The 22,416-nt window shown below is 38.6% G+C and overlaps 1 protein-coding gene across 1 annotated transcript; it reads left to right on the forward strand.

Annotated features, from left to right (window-relative positions):
- Nucleotides 1-12,283: 12,283 nt before the first annotated feature.
- rheb (Ras homolog, mTORC1 binding) lies at nucleotides 12,284-21,945 on the forward strand. Its single transcript, XM_042498470.1, has 8 exons — nucleotides 12,284-12,574; nucleotides 14,704-14,775; nucleotides 18,175-18,242; nucleotides 19,047-19,129; nucleotides 19,232-19,288; nucleotides 19,391-19,438; nucleotides 19,819-19,900; nucleotides 21,127-21,945. The coding sequence occupies exons 1-8, from the start codon at nucleotides 12,523-12,525 to the stop codon at nucleotides 21,217-21,219; spliced, it is 555 nt and encodes a 184-aa protein (XP_042354404.1). The 5' UTR covers nucleotides 12,284-12,522; the 3' UTR covers nucleotides 21,220-21,945.
- Nucleotides 21,946-22,416: the final 471 nt, after the last annotated feature.

Below are 22,416 nucleotides of genomic sequence, written 5' to 3' on the forward strand. Positions count from 1 at the left end.
TCCTTCATGCTGTGAGGCAACAGTGAGTACTCAGTGAAGTCAAGTAATTTTAGCTCCTAGCCCTTTTTTTTTTTATTATTTTTTTTTTTAACCCTATGGAGTATTACACCTCTTCAACATGTGAAACCCTCTACCCTCACAGGATCAATTTCCATTTTTTAAAGGAAAAATCCTTCAAAAGGGAAGGAAAGCATGCTAAACTTTCAGACAGAACACAAGAAGAGAGGTCACAGGACAGACTTTCAGTAGACGTGCACAGAGTGTACAGCATGTACAGTACAGCATGTACACAGAGCTTCAGTGCCAACCGCACTGCACTCTGGATATTGTTCAGGCAACACTTTAACCCCGCTGATGAGTAACTCTTTGGTTATTTGGATTTTTATGTCCCTGACAAAAATAAGAAAAACAAAACCACATAATTTTTTTATACTTATTTGACATCTTAAGCGACACACAAACGATAAATGAAAGATAAGTCAAATGACAATGTCAGTGTTAAATTACTTGAAATATGGCATTGACACATTTTTCTCAATATCTATATATTTTCTAAGAGTTTTCAAACCAAATTGGACCATATTGAAGAATGACCCAATTATTATAGTCCAGTCTTGTTTTATTTTCTTCTATTTTATATTGTATATAAAGCACCCTTTGATTTATTAGATTTGTTATTAGTTTTAAGAAAAAAAATCTGAATTTAATTTAAAAAAAAGTTAAGTTCTTCATACACAATAAGGGTAAATAGGTAAGGTTAAATGAAGGTTTAATAGAAGGTTTAAAAGTTCTCTCGTTCACTAATATTGTAAACTTACATGGGTTACAATTAAAACTGTAATTTTGTCAAATAAGGACAGAAATTTACTTTTGTTTCTCAAAACAGTTTTTCTTCATCTTTACAGGGTGTTTAAAGGTATCAGACACTTCATATAATGAATTTTAATTTTTTCAAGATAGTTTTAAACCAAATCTAAGACAGACTTTCAGATAAATCGTCTTTGTCTTATAAAGGTGAGTATGAAAGTATGTTGTATGTTTGTGGTCCCATACAGAGGTAGGTTTTATGTAAGGTTATAAGAGTGAGTAAGGAAAAAGGATAAAGGAAATTAAGTCAATATTTGTCGCAATGAGGACTTAAAAAATAAATAGTAAGTAAGATTATTTAATGACTTTCAAAGCCAAAATTTATAACATTGAATTTAAAACCTTTTAAGGACCTGCAGACACCCTGCATTTATTCTACGCCACTAATCATTTTCTACTGGGTGTCACTCAAGTAATTAACAAGATTTTTGCAACAGGAGAGGTCCACATTCCCGAGGCGTGAACACCTTATATAAACATTAGAGGTGTAAATGGGATCTTGGACTTGATCCTCTTTCCTCGACAGCCTCACAGACTCTAACCAGGACTTAGAGTGGCCTCCGTCATCATTCTTCTCCCAGTCCAGTAATCAAAGTACTTGGATGACAGTTAGCAGTGATATCCAGCTCTGGGGACTCGGAGGCTCGGCTGTGAGCGCGGCTACATCAGCACTTATGAATGACAGCTTGAATCATGTGTTTGCTGAATTGGACACTGGAGATAGGGCTGTTGCGGTGCATTGCCCATTCAGACAGCTGCTCATCGGGGCATTTTTTTAAAGTAAATGTTAACACCTTCATATCGCAGTAACTTTGTGTAGAAACAGATATGTGGCTGACATTTAATCTCAGTTTTTAGGGGCACATCTGTGCTGCTGTTCTTGTGTATATGTGTGCCACGGCTAATTTCGCAAACAGCAGGATTGCAATACCCTGCCATCTTCTATTTACATGAAAAATGACATCTCAGCTGTAACTGTCAGAGCACCCCCCACCACCACCCCAATTGCAAACACACCCCCGGAGTGGCAATGCGAGGCTCAGTACACAACGCATGCTGTCAAATATGCAGGAAACCCATGAGTTCATATGCATATCCCTCATTACGGGTTAACTGTAGCATACCTGGAAGATGCTGAGACGGATGGACAGATGGAGAGAGGGGGTGGGATGGAAGCTAGATAGGTAGGTGGATGAATGGACAGAGCGAATAATGCTCATTTCTGTGACAGAGAGATGTCATCATGACATACTTCTCCATAACACACCATCGCCTAGCACTTCGTCATAATCCTGTGAGGCATGAATCTTCCTTAAATGCTCCTTTTTTATCCCGTGCATGCTTTTTTCCCCCCCAAATGAATCTTCCTTTCTACCAGAGGAACAGATGTGTGGAAACAGCTTGAGATTTAAATTACAAGAAAATGGGATTTACCATTCCTCCCGCATTCGCACAACACCTTAATACAGAGTCCCATTAGCACCAAATGAGGATGAGTTATTCACTCTGAGAACAGTTACACCCTCCAGTCCTCAGGGTGACAAAAATGATCTCATTTGAGAAAGCTCATCTGGTTATGTGGCACAATAATGACTCTGGATGAGCTACCTTTAGAGACTGAAGTTCAAGATATATACCATTATTACTTGTTCATTACTGTGGAGGCTTCTGGCGATGACAGGTGATATATGGCCTCGCTGCCACAGAATCTGCCGTAGGTGTGTCTCTCCTGTTGAAATGTAAGGAGTACCTGCCAAGACCTGAGGCTCTTTAGAGTCTATATTGCAGACACATTACTCCCCGAAGCCAGCGCTCTTATTGAAGAATATGTTCCCTCTTTAGACAGAATACGAGACAAGATCAGGTCTAAGAGACAAGAAATGTGCATTTTGCGAGCCCATTGAGTATTCCAGACAAAATTAGCACCCTGAAATGGGGGAGAGCATGTGAATAGAGGGGTGGAGGGTAGACGAGCCACCTGAGAAGATAATCGTCTATTATTCAGCAGGTGCAGATGTGAATATTCACACCACTGGACACTTTCCATTTGTGCGTGCATCCCCCTCAGCTAATGGAGTCTGTGGAAGCAGCCGTGCATTTTAGTCAAAAAATCGAGGATATGTCACACATTTGAATTGCCATCTGGAAATTGGCTGCAGCAGTGCTCTGCCCAAACCTCCAGGTGACACAAAGGATGAAGTCAGCAATGCAAAATAGCGGGGAGGAAATTTTGAGGGAGTGTTCAACAAGCCGGCTCGGAGGCTGAGGCCAAGAACTTTTCATTTCAGTGTTTTAAATGTTCATTTATTTACCAGTTTGGACACACTGAGGTTGCCCCCTCAGTGCTTATGGAGTTGTCACCTTAGAAATGACTATATATCAAGGCATTTTTAATATAAACACTTTTTCCTAAAGACAAATTTGTTGCCTAACCCTTTGAAATTTGAGCAAATTGGCTTGATTTATTTTATTCAAAATCATAGAAAGAAGGCAATGAGCAACTGTGCAAGAGATGGCCCAAAAATGAGCATGCAATTATTAAAAGATAAAAGAAGTAAGCAAAAAAGAAAATAAAAAAAAGAAAGCGACGAGAAGATTTAAAAATTTTAAAAAATGAAATAAAATCTAATAATCTCCCAAAGCGAATGTTCTTTTCACCTTTTATTATTATTTTTATTTATTGATTTTTACAATTTTCCGGACATTTTTTGCCAAGTTGCTCACTGCCTTTTTCCCGTGTTTTCCAAATAAACCAAAACGCATTAACTCAGGTTCCAGAGGTTAAAATGCTTGTGAAAGGCATCTGAATGTAGCACAGCAACACTGAAGTCAATCCAGTTTCTAAAGGGTTAAAGAGCCAAAACACAAATTCATAACGACTCTGCATCTTCTTAGAATATTTTTCACCTTCTTATCAACTCTATGAAGCACCTCCGCTGAGTATCTTGTAATCTCCTAATCTCTCTCCCCAGGCCACACGCCCAGGTATCTGTAGTTAGATCCATAGTGAAGCATCCAGATTCATCTTTAGATAAACTGGGACAACATGATGAATAGATAATAAAGGCACCCGGGGGAGAGCACTATCCGGGTTAACTCCGCCGCATAGAAACACCATTTGTAATGATGGCCAGAATCAACAGGGAAGTGCAGTGAGCAAAGCTAACTGGGCTCCAAAGTGACCAAATCAGTCCTGACTTTGCTGATGCAGCAGATGGGGGTAGTACAAACCAATTGTGGCTGTGACAACAACAAGCCGGGTGATGAAGTACCAGCGAGCAGCCTATCTGGGTCTCACCTGCTCGCTGCCACTCCTACAGGCCGCTGAGTGCTCAACAAAAACACGCTGTACACTGAGTTGCAGAGTAATCATGATTAGATAAACTGTCAATGGGATGGCAATGAGATTGATTGATTTATTTGGTCAGGCTCTGACCTCGTCACTCCCTGAAAGCTCAGCAGAGACACAGGAGTGACAGTAATGAACTTCTCCTCCAGAGTTGCATCAGATACTGAGTCTGATGGCACCTCCTGTGTGTGGGCTGGGCCCCAGCCACCACGCGGCTGTTCCTCTGTTGGCACCACAGACCATTGAGGGAGTGTAGTTTCCAGTGAAACTTCAGGCAGTAATCTAAACAAAGTACCTCCAACCATTACAAGAAATATACTGTAAAATACACAGAGTTGAGAGGGATAAATGAGAGCAATACAAAATAATTACATGCACAAAAAATCATAACAAAACCAAAACGTCTTCAGGAAAAAAATAATTCAACACCAAAGTTTGTTCATGAGCTGTGAAATAATTTGACCTTAAAATAAGATCTAAAAATTCTGATATCCTGATATTCTTACCTAAACCAATGTCACTCCTCTTGCCTTGACCTGACCAATCCAGTCAACAAGTACTAGCCAATCAGAGGGAGAGTTGGCTGTGTCATCCCTTTGACTTCCTAGAGAGAAAAGAAAAGATGTAAAATAATTTTTTTAAAAAATGGCATCTCAATGAGTCCTGGATGCACCGGTTTGTATATTAAACAAAAATTTTAATGCAATGGAATGTCACATTTTTTAATCCATCCATATGACAGGTGTGGCTTATTGGACAGCATCGTTACAACACAGGTGTGTCTTCGGATGATCAATTAAAAAAGGACATTCTAAAATGTGCAGTTTGATCACACAATACCACAGATGTCCCAAGTTTTGAGCGAGCGTGCCATTGGCATGTTGACTGAAGTAATGTCCACCAGAGCTGTTGAGCGTGAACTGAATGTTCATTTCACTACCATAAGCCATCTCCAGTGTTCATGTTAATTTGGCAGTTCATCCAACAGCTGATCCTCAATTCTAATAAGAAAAAAAAACTCCAAAAATACCCACTGTGGAGACTAAAGCATTAATTTTGGGACAAGTTCCCAAAATCTCGACAGCCACAATTCACAAACCAGATCAGACACTCAGTTTGTGGTTTGAGTAAACGCCGTATGGCTGCACATATGATGCACGACCAACTAACAGAGTCTGGGATTGACTTGGCGCAAACTTGAATATCATTTCAGGAAGCCACGCAGCCTGATTCCAGACCACTGAGTTCCCAGCTAGCAGGGAATGTTCCCACAAAATTGGCTAATATTACCTACAAGTTGCAATAATGTTTAAAAAATAAATACATTTTAATCTAATGTTCAAAGGACGTTTTGAGGATGTTTATATTTTCAAATAATTTCCCCTACAAGGTTAAATGCTGACTAAGATGTAACGTTATAACTGCAACATACTGAGGATGTTTTAATTGATGATGAGAGGTGACAGATCATTGAATGATCTTTTATAAAACATTCTCACAGTGTTACATGAGAACTAGGGCTTGGCGATATGGAAAAAAGTCTTATCACGATACTTGTTTTCATATCAGTCAATATCAATATATATCAGAATATACATCAAATCACTATTTCTGTCAAGCTTAAAGGTTCCCCATGACTCCTAAGTGAGATTTGAAGATATCATAACCAGTGATGCACAATGATAATTATTTCAACCAATACCGATAAACTGATCATTTCCAGCTTCTCATGGCCGATAAGATACAAATAACCGAGGGGGAGACAGCGGCCACTTACACTGGTGTTCAGTGGTTACTGTAAGCAGCGAGTATAGTAATCAATGACAGTATCAGGGCCGTATCTAGACATTTTGGTGCCCTAGAAGAGATTGGAATCACCTGTGGGACAATGAGAGCGGAGTGGACATTCGGACACACCGGCGGAGAATGAGAGCGAGTGGACATTCAGAGACACTAGCGGAGAATGAGAGAGGAGTGGACATTCGGCATAAACAGCGGCAGTGAATGAGAGCGAGCGAATATTCGGAGACACCAGCGGAGAACAAGAGCGGAGCGGACATTCGGAGACACCAGCAGAGAATGACAGCGGAGGGGACACCGGCGAGGAATGAGAGCAAGCGGATGTTCGGAGACACCAGCGGAGAATGAGAGTGAGCGGATGTTCGGAGACACCGGCGGAGAACGAGAGCGGTGTGGACAACGGCGGAGAATGCGAGCAGAATGGACATTCGGAGACACCAGCAGGGAATGACAGCGGAGCAGACATTTTGAGACATTGTTGGAGAATGAGAGCGGAGCGGACAATCGGGAGACACCGGCGGAGAATGAGAGCAAGCAGACATTTGGAGACACTGGCAGAAAATGAGAGTGAGCAGACACCGGCGGAGACACCAGCAGAATATGAGAGCAGAGTGGATATTCAGAGACATCGGCAGAGACACTGGTGGAGAATGAGAGCGGAGCGGACATGGCTGGAATGCGTCCTATCCACATTCTATCGGTTCCATTTCACATTTCAATCGAGGAGAAGTTAGATCGCGATTGATATTATCGTTTTATCATCCAGCCCTAGACAAAGGAAGAACACTGTGAAAGGAACATTCAGAAAATGTTATTGAGGCCTGAGATAACACTTTAAAAAATATATATATATATGTCAACAAAAAAGAACCTTTTTAACTTTTTTTGCTTGCTGGGTTGTTGCCTGCATCTTAGATCTCTCAGCAATTCGACTCGTAAATGAAGTAGTAATTTAGTCTCATTATCATAATCCTGAAGCAACATGATCACACCGTTTACAGTTGAGCTTGGTAGAAAGAGTTTGCACGACAGAGTTAACCGATTAGCAAGTGAGGAGTGCAACAGCCAGACAGCAGGGCAAAAGAGAGGACTGACAGTCAATAGACCACCTTATTGTAAAAGGTGTGTTGTGTATGTTAAAGTTGTTGGAGAACGTCCTGTAAGTGTAGCAGGTGGGTTACAGGAGGCTTTGGTGTGTCAGGTGTGCTGGAGAAACTCTTATTATTACAGAGTTTTAATTCTGACCGCGAGTGACAGCACAGTTTCATCACCGCTGATTTTTCTGCTCATGTCACCAGAGCTTGAAACAATAGGATCTGACAAGCTCTGTTCGAGAAATTAGGATGCTTGCCAGCCCATCACTGCCAGCAAGCCATAAATGTTTCATGTGGTGCTGATATGGTAATCATTGGATCCCTACAATGACACCTTGTGAGAGTTGGATAACGATGGCTGTCTTTCAGGCCTGTGTGACTCTGGACTTGCTCCAACAGCTGAGGCACAGCCTGACGTGTGAATGTGCCAGTTAGAAGGCCGCGTTGCCTCCAATAGGTAGATAAAAGTCTCAAAGTACAAGCGAAGTAAAGGTGCAACGGGTGTCCTCCAGGCATCCCACTGATGTACACGCTCTCTGGTCTGAGATGCTAAACAAATGCATCTCTCTGACTCAAATATGCATTGCGTTTCATGAGGATTTTGCGAGTGGGTCCAGGTGCCCGTTGGTGGCACAGACCCAGCTGGAGGATGTGGCTGACTCGCTCCGCTGGCGCTCAGGCTGGCATACTAACAGAGCCAGGGGTGCTTTCACAGTGAGTTGAAAGAGGCTGGCGCCACACACACGCGGGGTTCAGAAACACGAGCTCCAGCTGCATGTCCACTAGCTCGCACTGCTAAAGAAATCAGGATTTTCTCCAACCTTGCAACATGATTTGTGACACAAATATTGATCTCCTGACAACCACGCACCTTAATCACATCTCAATGAGATGCGGTGAGATTAATTGTTGAGGTGAAAGGAAGAAAGTTTCCAATCACAAGGGATGAAGCAATAAAAGGCCAACATGTCTAAAAGAGCTTAATGTATTATTTCTCTGAGGCTTGTGTAAGCCTTTTATTAAAGGGAAACAATCTTGTCAGACACCTGTTGCTCTTGCAGGGGGTATTTATTGTTGGCCTATGTCAGCACACTGTAATCCCTGGCTAGAACATGGCTGTATTACCACTGTGACCTATTCTTGGTCATCATAATTTCCTGAGTCTGTGTGTGCGTGAAAGAGAGAGGTAGAGAAAGTGATGTGCACGTGTGTGTGTGTGTGTGTGTGTGTGTGTGTGTGTGTGTGTGTGTGTGTGTGTGTGTGTGTGTGTCTGTCTCCAGTGATTGCAGGCACCCTTCAGCCATTTCAGTTGAGCTTTTTCTTTTTCTTTTTTTTTTTTTTTGACACCCAATGTCATGCAGAACAAATCGCCTATTGCTGACACCAGTGATTTCTTGTCTCCAGTGCTGAGAAGTGTGTGTGGAGGCAAAACAGTTGGGTCTTACTGTCGGGGAGTTGGACATTTCTGTGATTAAGTGGTAATAGCCCGGGACGTGACGGGGAAACAGGGGACTTCATTGGTCACAGGGCAAGAAAAAAACTGCACACCCTTGGGTCCGTGGGGTATTTTTTGAGAGAGTGTATAATTACTTCAAGAGTTTTGCTTCAAAACTGGCATGAAAAATCTATTTTTTTTTTTTCATTTTACAGTCTGCATCATTGGTGAAGAAGTGATGACACTCATAGGAAACATTAAAATCAAAGAGGTCTCTCATCATGCCACCACCTTTCGCCTCGCCTGCCTTGAATTCCAGTGTCTGCCAAAGGGCTTAACCCGCTAACTGTGGCCTGAGTTCCTTTGGTATTGTTGCATGCCTGTGGTTTGGTTTAAGGCCACGGTTATATTAAGACCTGTGTATTTTAACATCTATAATGAAATACTCGATCAGTTCAGATAATCAGGGGTATGCGCAGTTTGATTTATGTGTAAGGTTGTTGTGTGTTAATGTTTGAAGAGTTGGAGGTCATTGAGTTTGCTCCAAAAACAAGAGATGGATGGAAATAAACAGTAATTAGATAGTGACGTTTCTGTGGAAATGAATGATAGTTATATGAGCATTTACTGTAGACAGGCCTCTGGTACTGTAAGTGGTTCCTGTGTGAGATATAAATGGTGCTATGGGGACATCTACTGGTTAAATTGTGAGATTTTTTACTTTTAGCCAGTTGATTGCATTTTTTTCTCATTTGCTTGAACACATTTATGCATTCAAATCAGTTTACACACAGACCTAAACTGAAAATCACCAAAATAGCATTTTGTTTGCAATGTGCTCTCACACTCACAAAACATTAAAATCATGCAACAAAAGCATTTTTTTTGTTTACAAAACAAGACAGCTTTGTGGTCAAATGAATATATTCTTTGAATTAATCATTACACAATGGACAACAAACTACAAAACATGAACTGCTCCAACCTGAGTTTTAGCTACATTTGTTGATATTTCACAGAGTTTTAATCTGGGCCAAAAAAGCATGTCACAGCAAAAATGTATTTTTCTCCCCAGAGATGATCTTTATTAGAAATAAAAAGCCTTGCTGCAGTCTGCACTGGCATGTTTAAGGAAAAAAGGACTGATTGCTGATTGAAATGTGGAAAGGAGTTTGACACATATGCATCAGTGATGCATCAGCTGTGAATAAATGTTTTTCCTTTTGTTTAAAGTGTAACTAAACCCCCAAACCACTTTTTGTAGTTGAGGAGCAATATATTTATGAGTATTTAGTAGTGTTGTTAATTGATTTAGGTCCAGCTCTTGACATTTGAGTGCAAAGTATTAAAATTCTACACATTGTGTGACTGCCCTCTAAAGGTTGAAATCTGGCAATTGCAGTTGAGTGGCTTTGAGTAAATTGAGTCAATACTATTTAGAACTACATAATAATATATGTTGTTTTTTATATATACACACACACACACACACACACATAGTTTATGCATTTTTCCCCATAATGTTTTTTCACTTCTTTTAAAGAGACTGGACTGATTTGTTTCTGTAATACACAATAGAATAATTTGTCTATGATAGTCTCTGTTTTCACTCTGGTAGGTTTATGATTAAGAGCATTGTGTTTTCTGTGTTCTGGGTTTTCATTAATTGTGTTTTCCCCTCCTGTGGTCCTGTGCCGCATGCCCCTCTTTTGTCCACCCACACACACCTGCTCTGCGTCAGACTCATTAGTCCAGTTTTTTCCCCCCAGTCAATCAGCTCCTAACTTCATCACCTTATTCTGAACGTCTCTGCTCTTTTCACCACCTGCACTTCATCTGCTCGACAGATGAGCTTGAACTGTGATAATCAGTTTTGCTTTTTCCTTATTTGAGTTCTTGTTGACTGCAATCTCCTGCATTTAGATTAATTTGGGTCCATCTGCTTCAAACCACATGACAGGTTTAAATGCTGTTCAAGGCCTTTTCTCACACTACCAGGATTTTGTTCTGTTAGCAGTATTTTAAATGCCTTTATTATATTTCCATTACTTTATTTTTATTAATCTTTTTTTTTTTTTTGGATGTAGTTATGCAACCTGAATCTGCTGATGTTGAATGTGTGAGGAATTTGCTGCTCTTGAGCACAATGAATGATTTGGAGTTGACCTGTGATTGATTGCACCTGTGATAATGAACTAATGCTACTCTGATTACCTGACACCTGACATCAGCCTCGGTGTATCTACGAGCTGCGACTTGTTTTTACGTGCCCTGAAGAAGACTTCATGTTGAAACACATTGACGTCAAGCCCATTTTTAAAGGCTTATTAACTTTTGTAAAACAATGTGCTTTGGAATTTTTTGGTTTTGTCTTATTGACAAAAGTAATAACATATCTAACCTCTCCCTCCTTTTTAATATCGCAAAGAGATATTAAAAATATTCAGTCTAAATTATATCAGTATCAGCATCAAAACCTGCCATGTGTAATTTGTGTTTAATTATATCATGTAAACTCCTCCTCAGATTGTTAAATTCTCCAGACACAATACAAAGGACGTGACCTCTGTGTCCTTACTGGTAGCTGAAACCCAGTCACTGTAATTCAACTGGGTTTAAGCGCGTGAGTGAGTCTCATTAGCTTCCCTTTATCACTGGTTTCCAACATGGGGCTATATTCACCCACTAGGGGTCGCCGAAGCTTCAAGGGGAGGTCACAAGGCCTCCTTTATTTTAAGATTATTTCGGAAAAAAAAAAATACAGTGCGCCTGTATCTCAAGATTTCATTCATTTTCTAAGAGAAATTGTGGATTTTTTAAAGTTGTGATTAATATTCAAGCTATAAACTTTTACAGCATTATGCTTTATAAGGAAAGTGCACAGTTAAAAGAACTTATTAGTTAGCAGAACAATAGCCAAGTACTGGGGAGAAGAAAACACTGAATTTGTTAAAACAGAAACATATTAAGCATTAATCATTTTTACACATTTATTTTTGCGGGAAGGCAATTATCACAATCTTGTAATTGCACTTCTTATTTTGTTTTTATGTCTGTAAAGAACTTCGTAAACTTTCTTCTCTTTTTATTTAAAATAACGGATTAAAAATAGATATATGTATAAATGTACATGTATATGGGTAAACAGGGAGAAAGTAGTCAGTGTTTTCAGTTTATTTCCTATTTATCGGTATCAAACTTTATGCTATCTTTAATGTAAAAAAAAAGAAGAAGAAAAACGCATATGAGATGATAAAAAAAGATAGTAGTGATAATAATAATAATAATAATAATGATTATTGTTATTATTATTATGTTTATTATTAAAGGCCCATTTATGGTCATTTTTATAGGACAACCCCATAAGCTATATGAGAACTATGTGATGAATTATATTTTCTAGTGACTTATATTATTTTGTGTTTCCTCGCGGTCATTCCAGAACAGTGTGTACGTGTGAAAAAATAAAATAAATAAAAAATAATGACGTCTTCACTGGAGCAGCACAGCCAGTATCCCTGCTCCCTGACCCTAAACAAATGAATGACATTGCACCCGACCACCCAGCCCGTCACAATGCTTGTAGCAGCCAATCACATTCCAGAACGCTGGCCCTTGCCGCGTGACGAACACCTGCCTCAACCAACCAGAGCTTTACAACAGGCACTAACGCCCTCCTCCACTCCGATTGTAGCCAATTAGGACGCAGCAGTAATTACTAATTCATTACATTGCAAAGGGGAGTGACGCAGTTATTGTAGGTCTGTAGATACTCCATGCTTTTGCATATGTCCTGAAATAACATTTTATTTCCGAGTTTTGAGTTTGAAAAAATACATAAAAACGACCAAGAAGAGGGATTCCTGCTGTCATCTGGAGGCTGTATGTCGAATCTCTGCGCCCCTTGAATTTGGATGCCATTCCGGTTGGAGGTTGCGGTACACCCCGAGGACTAGATGCGATAACCAGGACGAGATATGCCGCAGCCGAAATCACGAAAAATCGCCATCCTCGGGTACAGATCCGTAGGTGAGTTTCGAGCAGACGACAGGGAAACGGGGAGGGGGGCGATGACACCTCAAGGGCCTCGGATGCGACGCTGAGGCTAAAATCAGCGGCCTTTGGGTCAAATCAAGCCCGTTATGTGGGCGGTTTACGCGTCCTATAATAGACTTAAATTATAGGAGTTGTCACGCAACATCTCACAGCGGGCGAAAAGAGCGCCACCAGGTGAGACGTTGCGTGTTTTTAATCACACGAGGCCTGCGCGTGCAACATATCTATATTTCTATCTTTATTATCTATCAGTGACCCCAGCCCCTGGTTACAACGGTGCCATGTTTTGTGAAGGCCCGAAGGACCACCGGGGGATTTGACGCATTACTGTTTTAGCGTATTTGAAATCAGAGAAGCGCAATTTGTATGCGGTGGAAAGGATGTTCAGGATGACACACGCAGATAGAAGGACGTGGAGGCCCAGCCAGCATACCAGCACTAACGCTAAACCCTGTCATATTCCCAGAGAGACTTGTATTGTGAGCCTATAATGAGTTTATAGTAAACATCTCCCATTGTGTTACTGTAGGCTTTTGAATGTGCTGCTAATCTGATACACTGTAAAATCTGTCAAGTTAATTTTACTTAAAAATATAGGAAACCCTGACAATGTAAGTATATATAACTATCAGCCTTATTTACTTTATATATTCACTATTCACTATATTTATTTATATCTAATTTTTGAGGTTGCTTCAAATATAGTTATATTCAGTGGTGCATGAAGTACGTGAAAGCCACACTTGAGTAAAAGTACAGATGTCCAAAAAATGACTTTGTCAGAAGTTAAAATCATCTAGTAGAATATTATATGACTAAAAGTCTTAAGTACATTTAACATCATGAAATGATACAATATCAGATACTTCAAGTATTAAATGTAAAAGTACATAAAAGAAGTTTATTTCTTTATAATATGTACAGTGTGTACATTACACGAAAGAAATGTTCCTTTCTCCCTACTTAATGTCCTCCCTATTTTGCCGTAAGTAACTGCTAAATGCTTAGGGGAAATATAGGGGAGTAAAAGTATACATTTTACTTTGGAAATTCAGTGGGGTAAAAATGAAAGTTGAGAGAAATATAAAAACTCAATACTCTCAAAAATACTTAAGCATTGTAAAAAAAAAAAAAAAATAGATACATTCAAAAGTATGATTACTTTGTTACAGTACACATTTGGTTATATTTACTTAATTTTGTGAAATGGTTGCATCTTAGCTCTAATGGCAAGTTTAATTAGATCAATCTGTCTAAGTTTTAGCATTTTAAGTAAATCAAGTTTACTGTGCTACATATCCGTATTCTGCTGGTTGCGAAGTAGTTATTTATATATGTATTTTCTTCAATATGATAACAAAACAGAACTTGTAGATCTAACTCTTTAGATTATCTTGGTTGACTGAAGTTGCTAATACTTGGAAAGAACAAGGTAATTTCACTTGTTATTATTAAGTTGCAATGACTTCACACATTTATGTAAATATAGCAGAATTTTTGGGTTAACTTAACGCTCAGATACATAGTAAACACAGTATTAATTTGTTTACTATATATATTATTAAGTTTACTAAAAATTTAGTTATATTTACTTAATTTTGTGAAGTTTTAGCAATTTCAGTAAACTAAGCTTACTGTGCTATATATCTGTATTCGCCTGGTTGCAAACTAGCCAGTCATATTAATATATTCCTAAACATGTTAATAAAACAGAACTTGCAGATCTTCTTCATCATTGTCAAAATCCTCTTTGTGATGATCAAGTTAAGTCAGACTAATGTGGTTTACTGAAGTTGCTAACACAGGTGATTTCACTTGCAATAACTTCACAAAATAAAGTAAATACAGCAAAATTTAACACTTAAATATAATTCAAACTGAAATTAAGATTAATAGTTATATTTATTGTTTCAAGGCAATCGGTTTCCAAGATTATTTTCAGTAAGATCAACTTGTCAGATTTTACAGTGATGTATGATTTCTACATAATTTGTTTTTCATAATGTGGATTATCAGTCACTAATCCTCTTGTCATCTTTACGCTGCAATTCCAATGATTTTCCAACATCTACATGTTTACAACTCTACTTTGTGTTTTGCAGGAAAGTCCTCCTTGACAATTCAGTTTGTGGAAGGCCAGTTCGTGGACTCCTATGACCCAACAATAGAAAACAGTAAGTGGAGTTTATGTGGACTGTAACACCTCGATACACAAACAGAACACTTCTTTATAGAAATTGATCAAATCGACAATGTACATTTCATACAATTTCATAGCAAAGTATAATACAAAAAAGACGCATGCCATTTTTCTGTTTTTATTTGAGTTTTTTTATATTTGACACCAGAAACTAGAGTCCAGGTGGGGATGACTCGGTTAGCCAGGTAACTTTTGGAATAGCCAAAACAACTTCTCTTGTCTCTTCATTTGTTAATAAATAGCAGCAATCAAAACTAATAACTAGTAACTAATTGTGGTCAAAGTGGGTTCAAATTTAATAGGGAAACCATGATAAAATAATAAAAACAAAATCATTTCTGTCCGTTTATGGCCTGAGTTATTTTGTAGTTTCAGGAGTTAACTATTCAAAAATAGGGCAAACAAGTAATTTAACTACTTAAATCACTACGCAGATTTAAATAACTACCAGCAAGCTGCTGTAAAATGTAGTTAAACTACATGCAGTAAATCATGTAGTTCACTACTAAAACATTAACTCCCAACACTTAACCTGCTTTTGTATATCAGTTTTTCATGTGTGAAATCTTGTTTGGTTATCAGACTGTTGGTCAAAACTTTTGATCGCACAAAGTCAAGTCTGTCTAGTTTTATTTATAGAGCCGAAAATCACAAATTTGTCTCCGAGGCCTTAACAACATGGACAACAAATGAGCCCCTCTGTCCCGAGACTCTCAATTCTGATCAGGAGAAATGCCACAAGAAATATTAAAAAAAGACATAAGTCTGGTCAGTATGCTTGAAATCAATATTATCAGTTCTCATCACAATGCAAGGTTCAGTTTCAGTGTATTCACTAAAAAAAGTTAAAATACAAGTGCATTTTTCAAGACTTAATGGAGATGTGAAATGGGACACCCTGATAATCTTCCAGAAGCTTTAGAACAGGGGCCCAGAAACTAAGCTGAAGGTATTTAAAATGTGTTCACATATTTTAAATACAAGAAAAAGAAAATGCATGTATGACACAGTGACGTTTGCAACCTACAAAACTCCTCAAATTAACCAAAGAGCCTGAAAACTAAACTACCCTAACTCAATGCAAAACCCAAAGACATTTACTTTGTCAGTCTGAACATCAGTTAAATAGGTAAGATACAATAAACAGAGACAAATAGCAAGTGGAAATAACAGTTCCATGTAAATGGATTGAGAGTAACTAGTTTAGAAGTCACCAGTTTTTTAGGGTATTCAAGCTTTAGCATATTTTTGTAGTAAAGTGTTTTGACATTTTTTTACTGTTATTAGTCTCATTCCATACCTCTGGACTCCTGCAAACATCACTAAAGCTCGTACATTTAGGTTTATGTTTTATTTTTAATGTCGACTTACTTGGTGTTTCTAAAGCTTTCAGCTACATTTTGTGGTCGTCCTCACTGGATGGAGTTGCTCAGTTGCCATGCAGATGGTTTAGTCGATCAATAATCGCGTGCATGACATGTAGAATAATGGTGACGCAGAGTTTTTTTAATTCTCTTGCTACTGAGAAAACCAACCAAGTATCCATCAAACATTGTATCATCACATATACATTTTTCTGTTTTAGACATGAAGTTTAATATTGATGTATAGGAAATAAACTGAAAGATAGACACTATACATCGACCCCTTATATCTACACGAGTATATCAAAACATCCCTCCCTATTTACCCATATATATGAACATTATACTTTATATGAGTATAAACTGTATAGTTTTAATCAGTCAATTTAAATTAAATAAAAGATTAAAAGAAAGACAACAAATGAGGACAAACATAATACTGATGCAAAAAAAAATAAAAGATAAGATAATAATAATAAATGATTAAATAAAAATGAAATAATAATAAATACAATAAAATAAATTCAGGAAATAGAGAAAATGCTCTCTATTCTCTTTCCTTTTCTTTCTCTCATGTACCTTTCTCTTCCCTGTACTGCTCCTCACACAGTATTTTTCTACTTCTGTCATAGTAGTTATACAACTTTCAAAAATCTTTTGCGATAAACCAGGAGACTCATCAGTGTGCGCACTGTTTCATATAAAGTCTTGTGGTGATATGTACTCAGTCCAGTTTTTCACCAGGAATTTCTTTACGTAGCATTCACTGTAGGGCTTCAGCTAATGGTTGCTGTTATAATTGATCAGTCGATTAATTGGCAGGTTTATTAAATATCAGAAAATGGAAAAAAAAAAAATATCCATCACATTTCATCCTCGGTGACATCATCAGATTTTGTTTTACCTGACTAAAAAACTAAAATATTTAATTTATAATAATATAAAAGAGAGAAAACCTTTCATTTGAGAAGCTGGAACCAGAGAATGTTTGTCAGTTTAGTTTAGAAATTATTATTTATCCGAATAGTCAATTGATATATTTGTAGTTGCTGCAGATCTAATACAGTGTCCCAATATTATGTCATTATACAGCACACATTTCACATTTTACTCATTCAAAACTGTGTGTCACATTTAACTTGATGAAGAATAGACAGATGGAAAAACTTTGAACTAGAAATATTTTTCCACTAAATGTTTCAGATTTTACCTCTTTTTGACCATTTTGTTTTTACATAAGCGTTATATGTAGAAGTGCATCCTGATTTCACTGAGAGAGGAAGAACAGTGTCGTTCCCCTGCAGCGGGGTGAAACGTTCCCACTAAACCGATGTGTCCAAACACTCCACCAGCTGATTACACCAGAAAGAGAAAACTTTCTTTTGAGGAGCTTTGGAGAAATCAGCTGGCGCAGTGTTTGATCAGAGTTAAACCTTTAAACCTGATTCTGATGATATAAGCTTCGAAATCACTGGCTCGGAGGAGGAACCATGCTTTCAGGTACTGTAAGAGTACGTTGTGCCAAAGGAGAGAACATACAGTAATTCATCAGCCTCCTAAGCACACATATTCCCAGACACTCCAGAGATTTGAGTTTAAACTCTACCTGTAGGCTGTTTTTCTTTTTCCCGACATGTTCGCCACACATCGCCCTCCGTTTCTCGAGTGTGTGGTCTGTATCTATAAATAATCTCTGGACGGTTAACATAAAGTGAAGTGTCAGCGTTATCAGCATGATGCTGCAGGCGGTGCCATCCCTCAGTCCTGTAGATAATGTGACCCATCTCCAGGCAGATATTGACATTCCTGTACTGGATGAACTCAGTGGTACCGAAATGGATCCGTAAGGGGATCTGCACACTGGAAACCTCGAGTAATGAAGATACAATATAAGGCCGTACAGTAGACATGGTGTTGCACTGCCGTTTCTCGCTCTCTATCCACTGCAATGTTTAATTTGACATTTCTATTTGTGGATTTCTAATTTGTCCTTTTTCTTTTAACTGCAGCATTTACTAAAATGATCACAATAAATGGACAAGAGTACCATCTTCAGCTGGTAGACACAGCAGGACAGGTAAGATTGTTGATTTTTACCTAAAATGTGTTCGTGATAACAATGTTATTTTCTAGTTTGGTGTTCATTCTGCTTGATTACTTAAAACTACTGTCACTAGAATGGTAAGTGCTCTCTGTGTTTCTAAAAGAAAGTAAGACCCATGTTTTTAATCTGCCTTTTAATTTGGAGTACTATTACAGTCTTGATTTAAGTTTTAATCATTGGTGTGTACTTTATTTTATCCCTGCTGCAGTGTTTTCCACACTGGTTCTTGCCTGAAATGTTATACTTTTGTTGCTGTTTGGCCATTCGTTCACGCGACAACAGTATTTTGGGGCCTGAAAACACAAACTTTTGCAACCCGGTTCCAAAGTGTAATTTTTTTAAAATGCCACCCCTTCTGTCGCCCTGCAAACTGGCAAAGCACGGCTCCTGTGAGAACGGTGATGCACTTCATGCATGCGCATTACGTTTCAAACAAATAGCCATGCCTGAGTAGGAGGACAGCAATAACAATAATGGCGGACTGCCGAGCTGTGTTTGTTCTGCTCACTCGACTGAGTTTATTAACACTGTCGGTTCTCGTGTGTGTGCCATCGTCTGCTTGTTTGTTCATACTCACTGCTCGGTCGGCGCAGGCGCGTGTTCTTCTATGGTGTGTCCTTACAAAGTTACACCATGATTATCCATGAAATTTTGTCTGTGTTGCACTTGCGGCTACACATTTGTATTCAAGATGCTATATCAAAGTTGAGTTTAATTCCTCCTTTTCCAAACCTATAACTTTGCGTACTAATTTCTCCAATATTTCTGCCTCTATAGGATGAGTACTCCATCTTCCCACAGACCTACTCCATAGATATCAATGGTTACATCCTGGTCTATTCAGTTACATCCAATAAAAGGTATACTTTTACTTTTTAATAGCAAACAAATTTTTATAGTTCTCTGTATAATAAGTTGAACAGAAATGCTGAAGAAGAAACCTTTCCCCTTGTTTGTTGCAGCTTTGAAGTTGTACAAGTTATCCATGAAAAACTATTGGACATGGTGGGGAAAGTTCAGTGAGTACAGCCTCTTTTTCTTCTTATATTTGCTGCCCGAGGCAGACCAAGTCATATGTAATATATCAACCATAAATGACTTCACTTTTTCCTCTAATGCAGAGTTCCAATTATGCTCGTCGGGAACAAGAACGACCTACATATGGAGCGGTACGTCCGAGCACACACCTAAATGATACAATTGATCCACCACAGACAACACACACAGGACACAGCAGTTCAGTTTCAGTCATCATTTCTCCGTATTTTTTTTATATTTGTGTGTGCTTTTGTTGGCAGAAATTCAAAATTAAACATGCCTGACACATGACACGCAGACAGAACTACAGGGCAAATGTTAATACTTGGTTCACAGATGACCCGAAAGAAGGAAGAGTAGTAGTAATACTTGTCTGTGTGGCCCTGCAAATATCTCTACTCAGTGGAGGCGTTTATAACAGCAGATTTCTTTGGAATTGAACTCAGTGGGTTGAACTCTGCAGCCTTACTCTGAAATATTTATGTGCTTTATCCTGCGTTTTTTTCTTTAGAGTAATCAGTTGTGAAGAAGGAAAGGCATTAGCCGAATCCTGGAACGCTGCCTTCATGGAGTCCTCAGCTAAAGAGAACCAGGTAAGAGCACACGCTCTTTGCTTATGTTTGATGTGACTGTTATCAAGGCCAATTTATCTATCTGTTAAATAAAAAGTTACTAAAATTAAATTACACTTTTAACCTTGGTATTAATTAGACACACCCTTGTCACTAAAGGTTGTTGCAATCGGTCTGACAAAAGGCTCAGAAAATGATTTTACAGAAAAAGATCAGTTTACTCATCATGGGGAGCAGCCTGTTAAAATAGTTGTATAATGTCGTGTGTGGCTCTGATGGGTAACTTCCCTAAAAGTTGCTTTATTTTTATTTGCTTCATGCGCCACTTAGCAGTATTTACAGGTATGAACGGGCCTCCCTGCAAATGCTGTATCCAGGTCTCTTAAAGGGATAGTTTGCCCAAAAATAAAAATTTAGTCACCCTATTACTCAACCTCATGCCGATGGAAAGCTGGAATTATTCGGTTTTGTAGTACACAAAACACTGGTGGAGGTTCACGGGAAAATGCCATTGCACTTATCTCCCAAACAATTGAAGCAAATGGTGACCAGGATTCAGACGTTAAAAAAATACATAATTAAATCACAATATGTCTCCATACTGATTGTTCAAAGTAACCCAAGTGTCCTGAAGCCCTGAAGTGCCAAGTTGTGTTGAAAAACGATACGATATCATCAATTTACATCATGAAAACACATCTAGTGGGTCATAAGTAATGATTGAGAGGGATTGCTATTGTTCGAGACCATGCATTGTTGTTTTTCTTTTGTTTGTTTTGTTTTGTTTTTTAGAAGACAAAAAAAGTATGTCTTTAAATTCATCAAGTGGTCCAAAGCATGACTCCAAATGAATGCATGTGTTTTTTAGATGCATAAATTAATTTTGCTTATAGGTTTGCTGTATCAGCTTTAAAGATAATTTGTCAATGTTGTGATTACAGCTTGTTCTGCTGCCTCCAAGTGGCCAAAAAGATGAATTCATGTCGATTTAATAATGGCTCAAAAGTTTATTCACCACAGCCTTCAACATACAGCATGTTGTGTCCACCTTTACATAGATATCCTTCAATTTCATTCAGCCTCAAATCCAGTTAGTGAAAACATTGCTTGACTGTCTTTAAAGACACATGAAAACAACGCCACCTTTGTTGTGAGGCTCCACTGAATGTAGCGTGTTTTAGAAAATTCAAAGTGGCGTGACTGCAACATGTGACCACGTCCTGTGTGTGTGTCTTTCTCTCTCTTAGACGGCCGTGGAGGTTTTCCGGAGGATGATCCTGGAGGCAGAGAAGATGGACGGTGGCGTGCAGCCAGGAAAAACGTCCTGCTCCATGATGTAGAGCCGCCCAATCAACACACAGGACACTGCACTGGGATATCCCGTTACTTGAAGGCTAGCTGCCAGTTCTCCTCCACCTCAGCTGACTCCACCCCTCCAGGGTCCTAAATATCCAATACTGTCTATTTATGGCTCTGATTCCACTGTTATTTATCAGTATTTCCTATTCCCTTTGGTCATCCTCGTTTTTCTTTGTGTGTTTGATAAAAAAAAGAAAAAAAAGAATGAGTGGCGGTTCCCTTGTCTGATATTTCCCACAATCCACCCCTCCTCCATCTCTGTGCTCAGCACTGATGCAAACCACAGAACTTCATTTGGGTGTATCAGAAAAAATGATTTCCCGTGCTCGGTAATAACGACAGCTGAGATAGTAGTGGCTTGATGCATCTTAGCTTCTCATTATGCAGCTCTCATATAGGCAACGAGTCCCTCCTCTGTTTAAATAACGAGAGATAAGAGAAATGTCATGTCTGCCATGCATACGCTCTGAAAATGGATAAGTAAACATTTCTTCTGATACATCACCAGCTGTTTGGTCCCTCCAATATATACAGCTCTTTTTCTACTTCATCTCCACGCAGTACCCACTCCTCTGTTCCTTAGTTTGTTTTCATAGCAGTTACTGTCAGCCAAAAAAAATAAAGAATCTGCATCCATTTTCTAATGTTGAAAATGTTGTACAAATGTTTTTGATTGTAATCATTAAAGCAAAAAGTGGTTATGTAAAGCAGGGCTGAGTGTGGGTTATTACTTTGGCTGATGAGGGAGATTTTTTTCACCCGGGAAGCAGGGTGAGGTTATTTTTTCAGCAAATATCAAAGATAATTTAAATTGCATCACAGCACGATTAAAAAGGCAGTAATAAATACAGTAGAGCATAAAACATACTGAGGAGGGCACACGGTGCAAATGCAGGATGAATAATGATATATGTCTTTGAGATTCAATACCAAGAATCTATGGCTGACATTAAAACTTTGTTCTATCTGTCGCATACATCGAATGCTGCTTTTCCATGTGACAAATGGCATACCACTAATATGATCTGAATGGCTGAAAAGATTCGAAATAGTAACAGACACTCAGAGATGTATTTTTGCTCCATATCGACCACAGGGTTATCTTGAGTGACATGATTTCCGTAAAGACATAATTCTGTCGAGATAGTTCCATTAAACCAGAGAGAAGGCAGACTTTT

Source organism: Plectropomus leopardus, chromosome 12 (assembly GCF_008729295.1).
Source record: "Plectropomus leopardus isolate mb chromosome 12, YSFRI_Pleo_2.0, whole genome shotgun sequence".
Lineage (NCBI taxonomy): Eukaryota > Metazoa > Chordata > Actinopteri > Perciformes > Serranidae > Plectropomus > Plectropomus leopardus.

Coding starts and splice junctions, on each gene's coding strand:
- rheb (XM_042498470.1), top strand. CDS start 12,523: ATGCCGCAGCCGAAATCACGAAAAATCGCCATCCTCGGGTACAGATCC. Junction 18,243..19,046: donor TGGTAGACACAGCAGGACAG/GTAAGATTGTTG, acceptor CTGCCTCTATAG/GATGAGTACTCCATCTTCCC. Junction 19,901..21,126: donor CCTCAGCTAAAGAGAACCAG/GTAAGAGCACAC, acceptor TCTCTCTCTTAG/ACGGCCGTGGAGGTTTTCCG.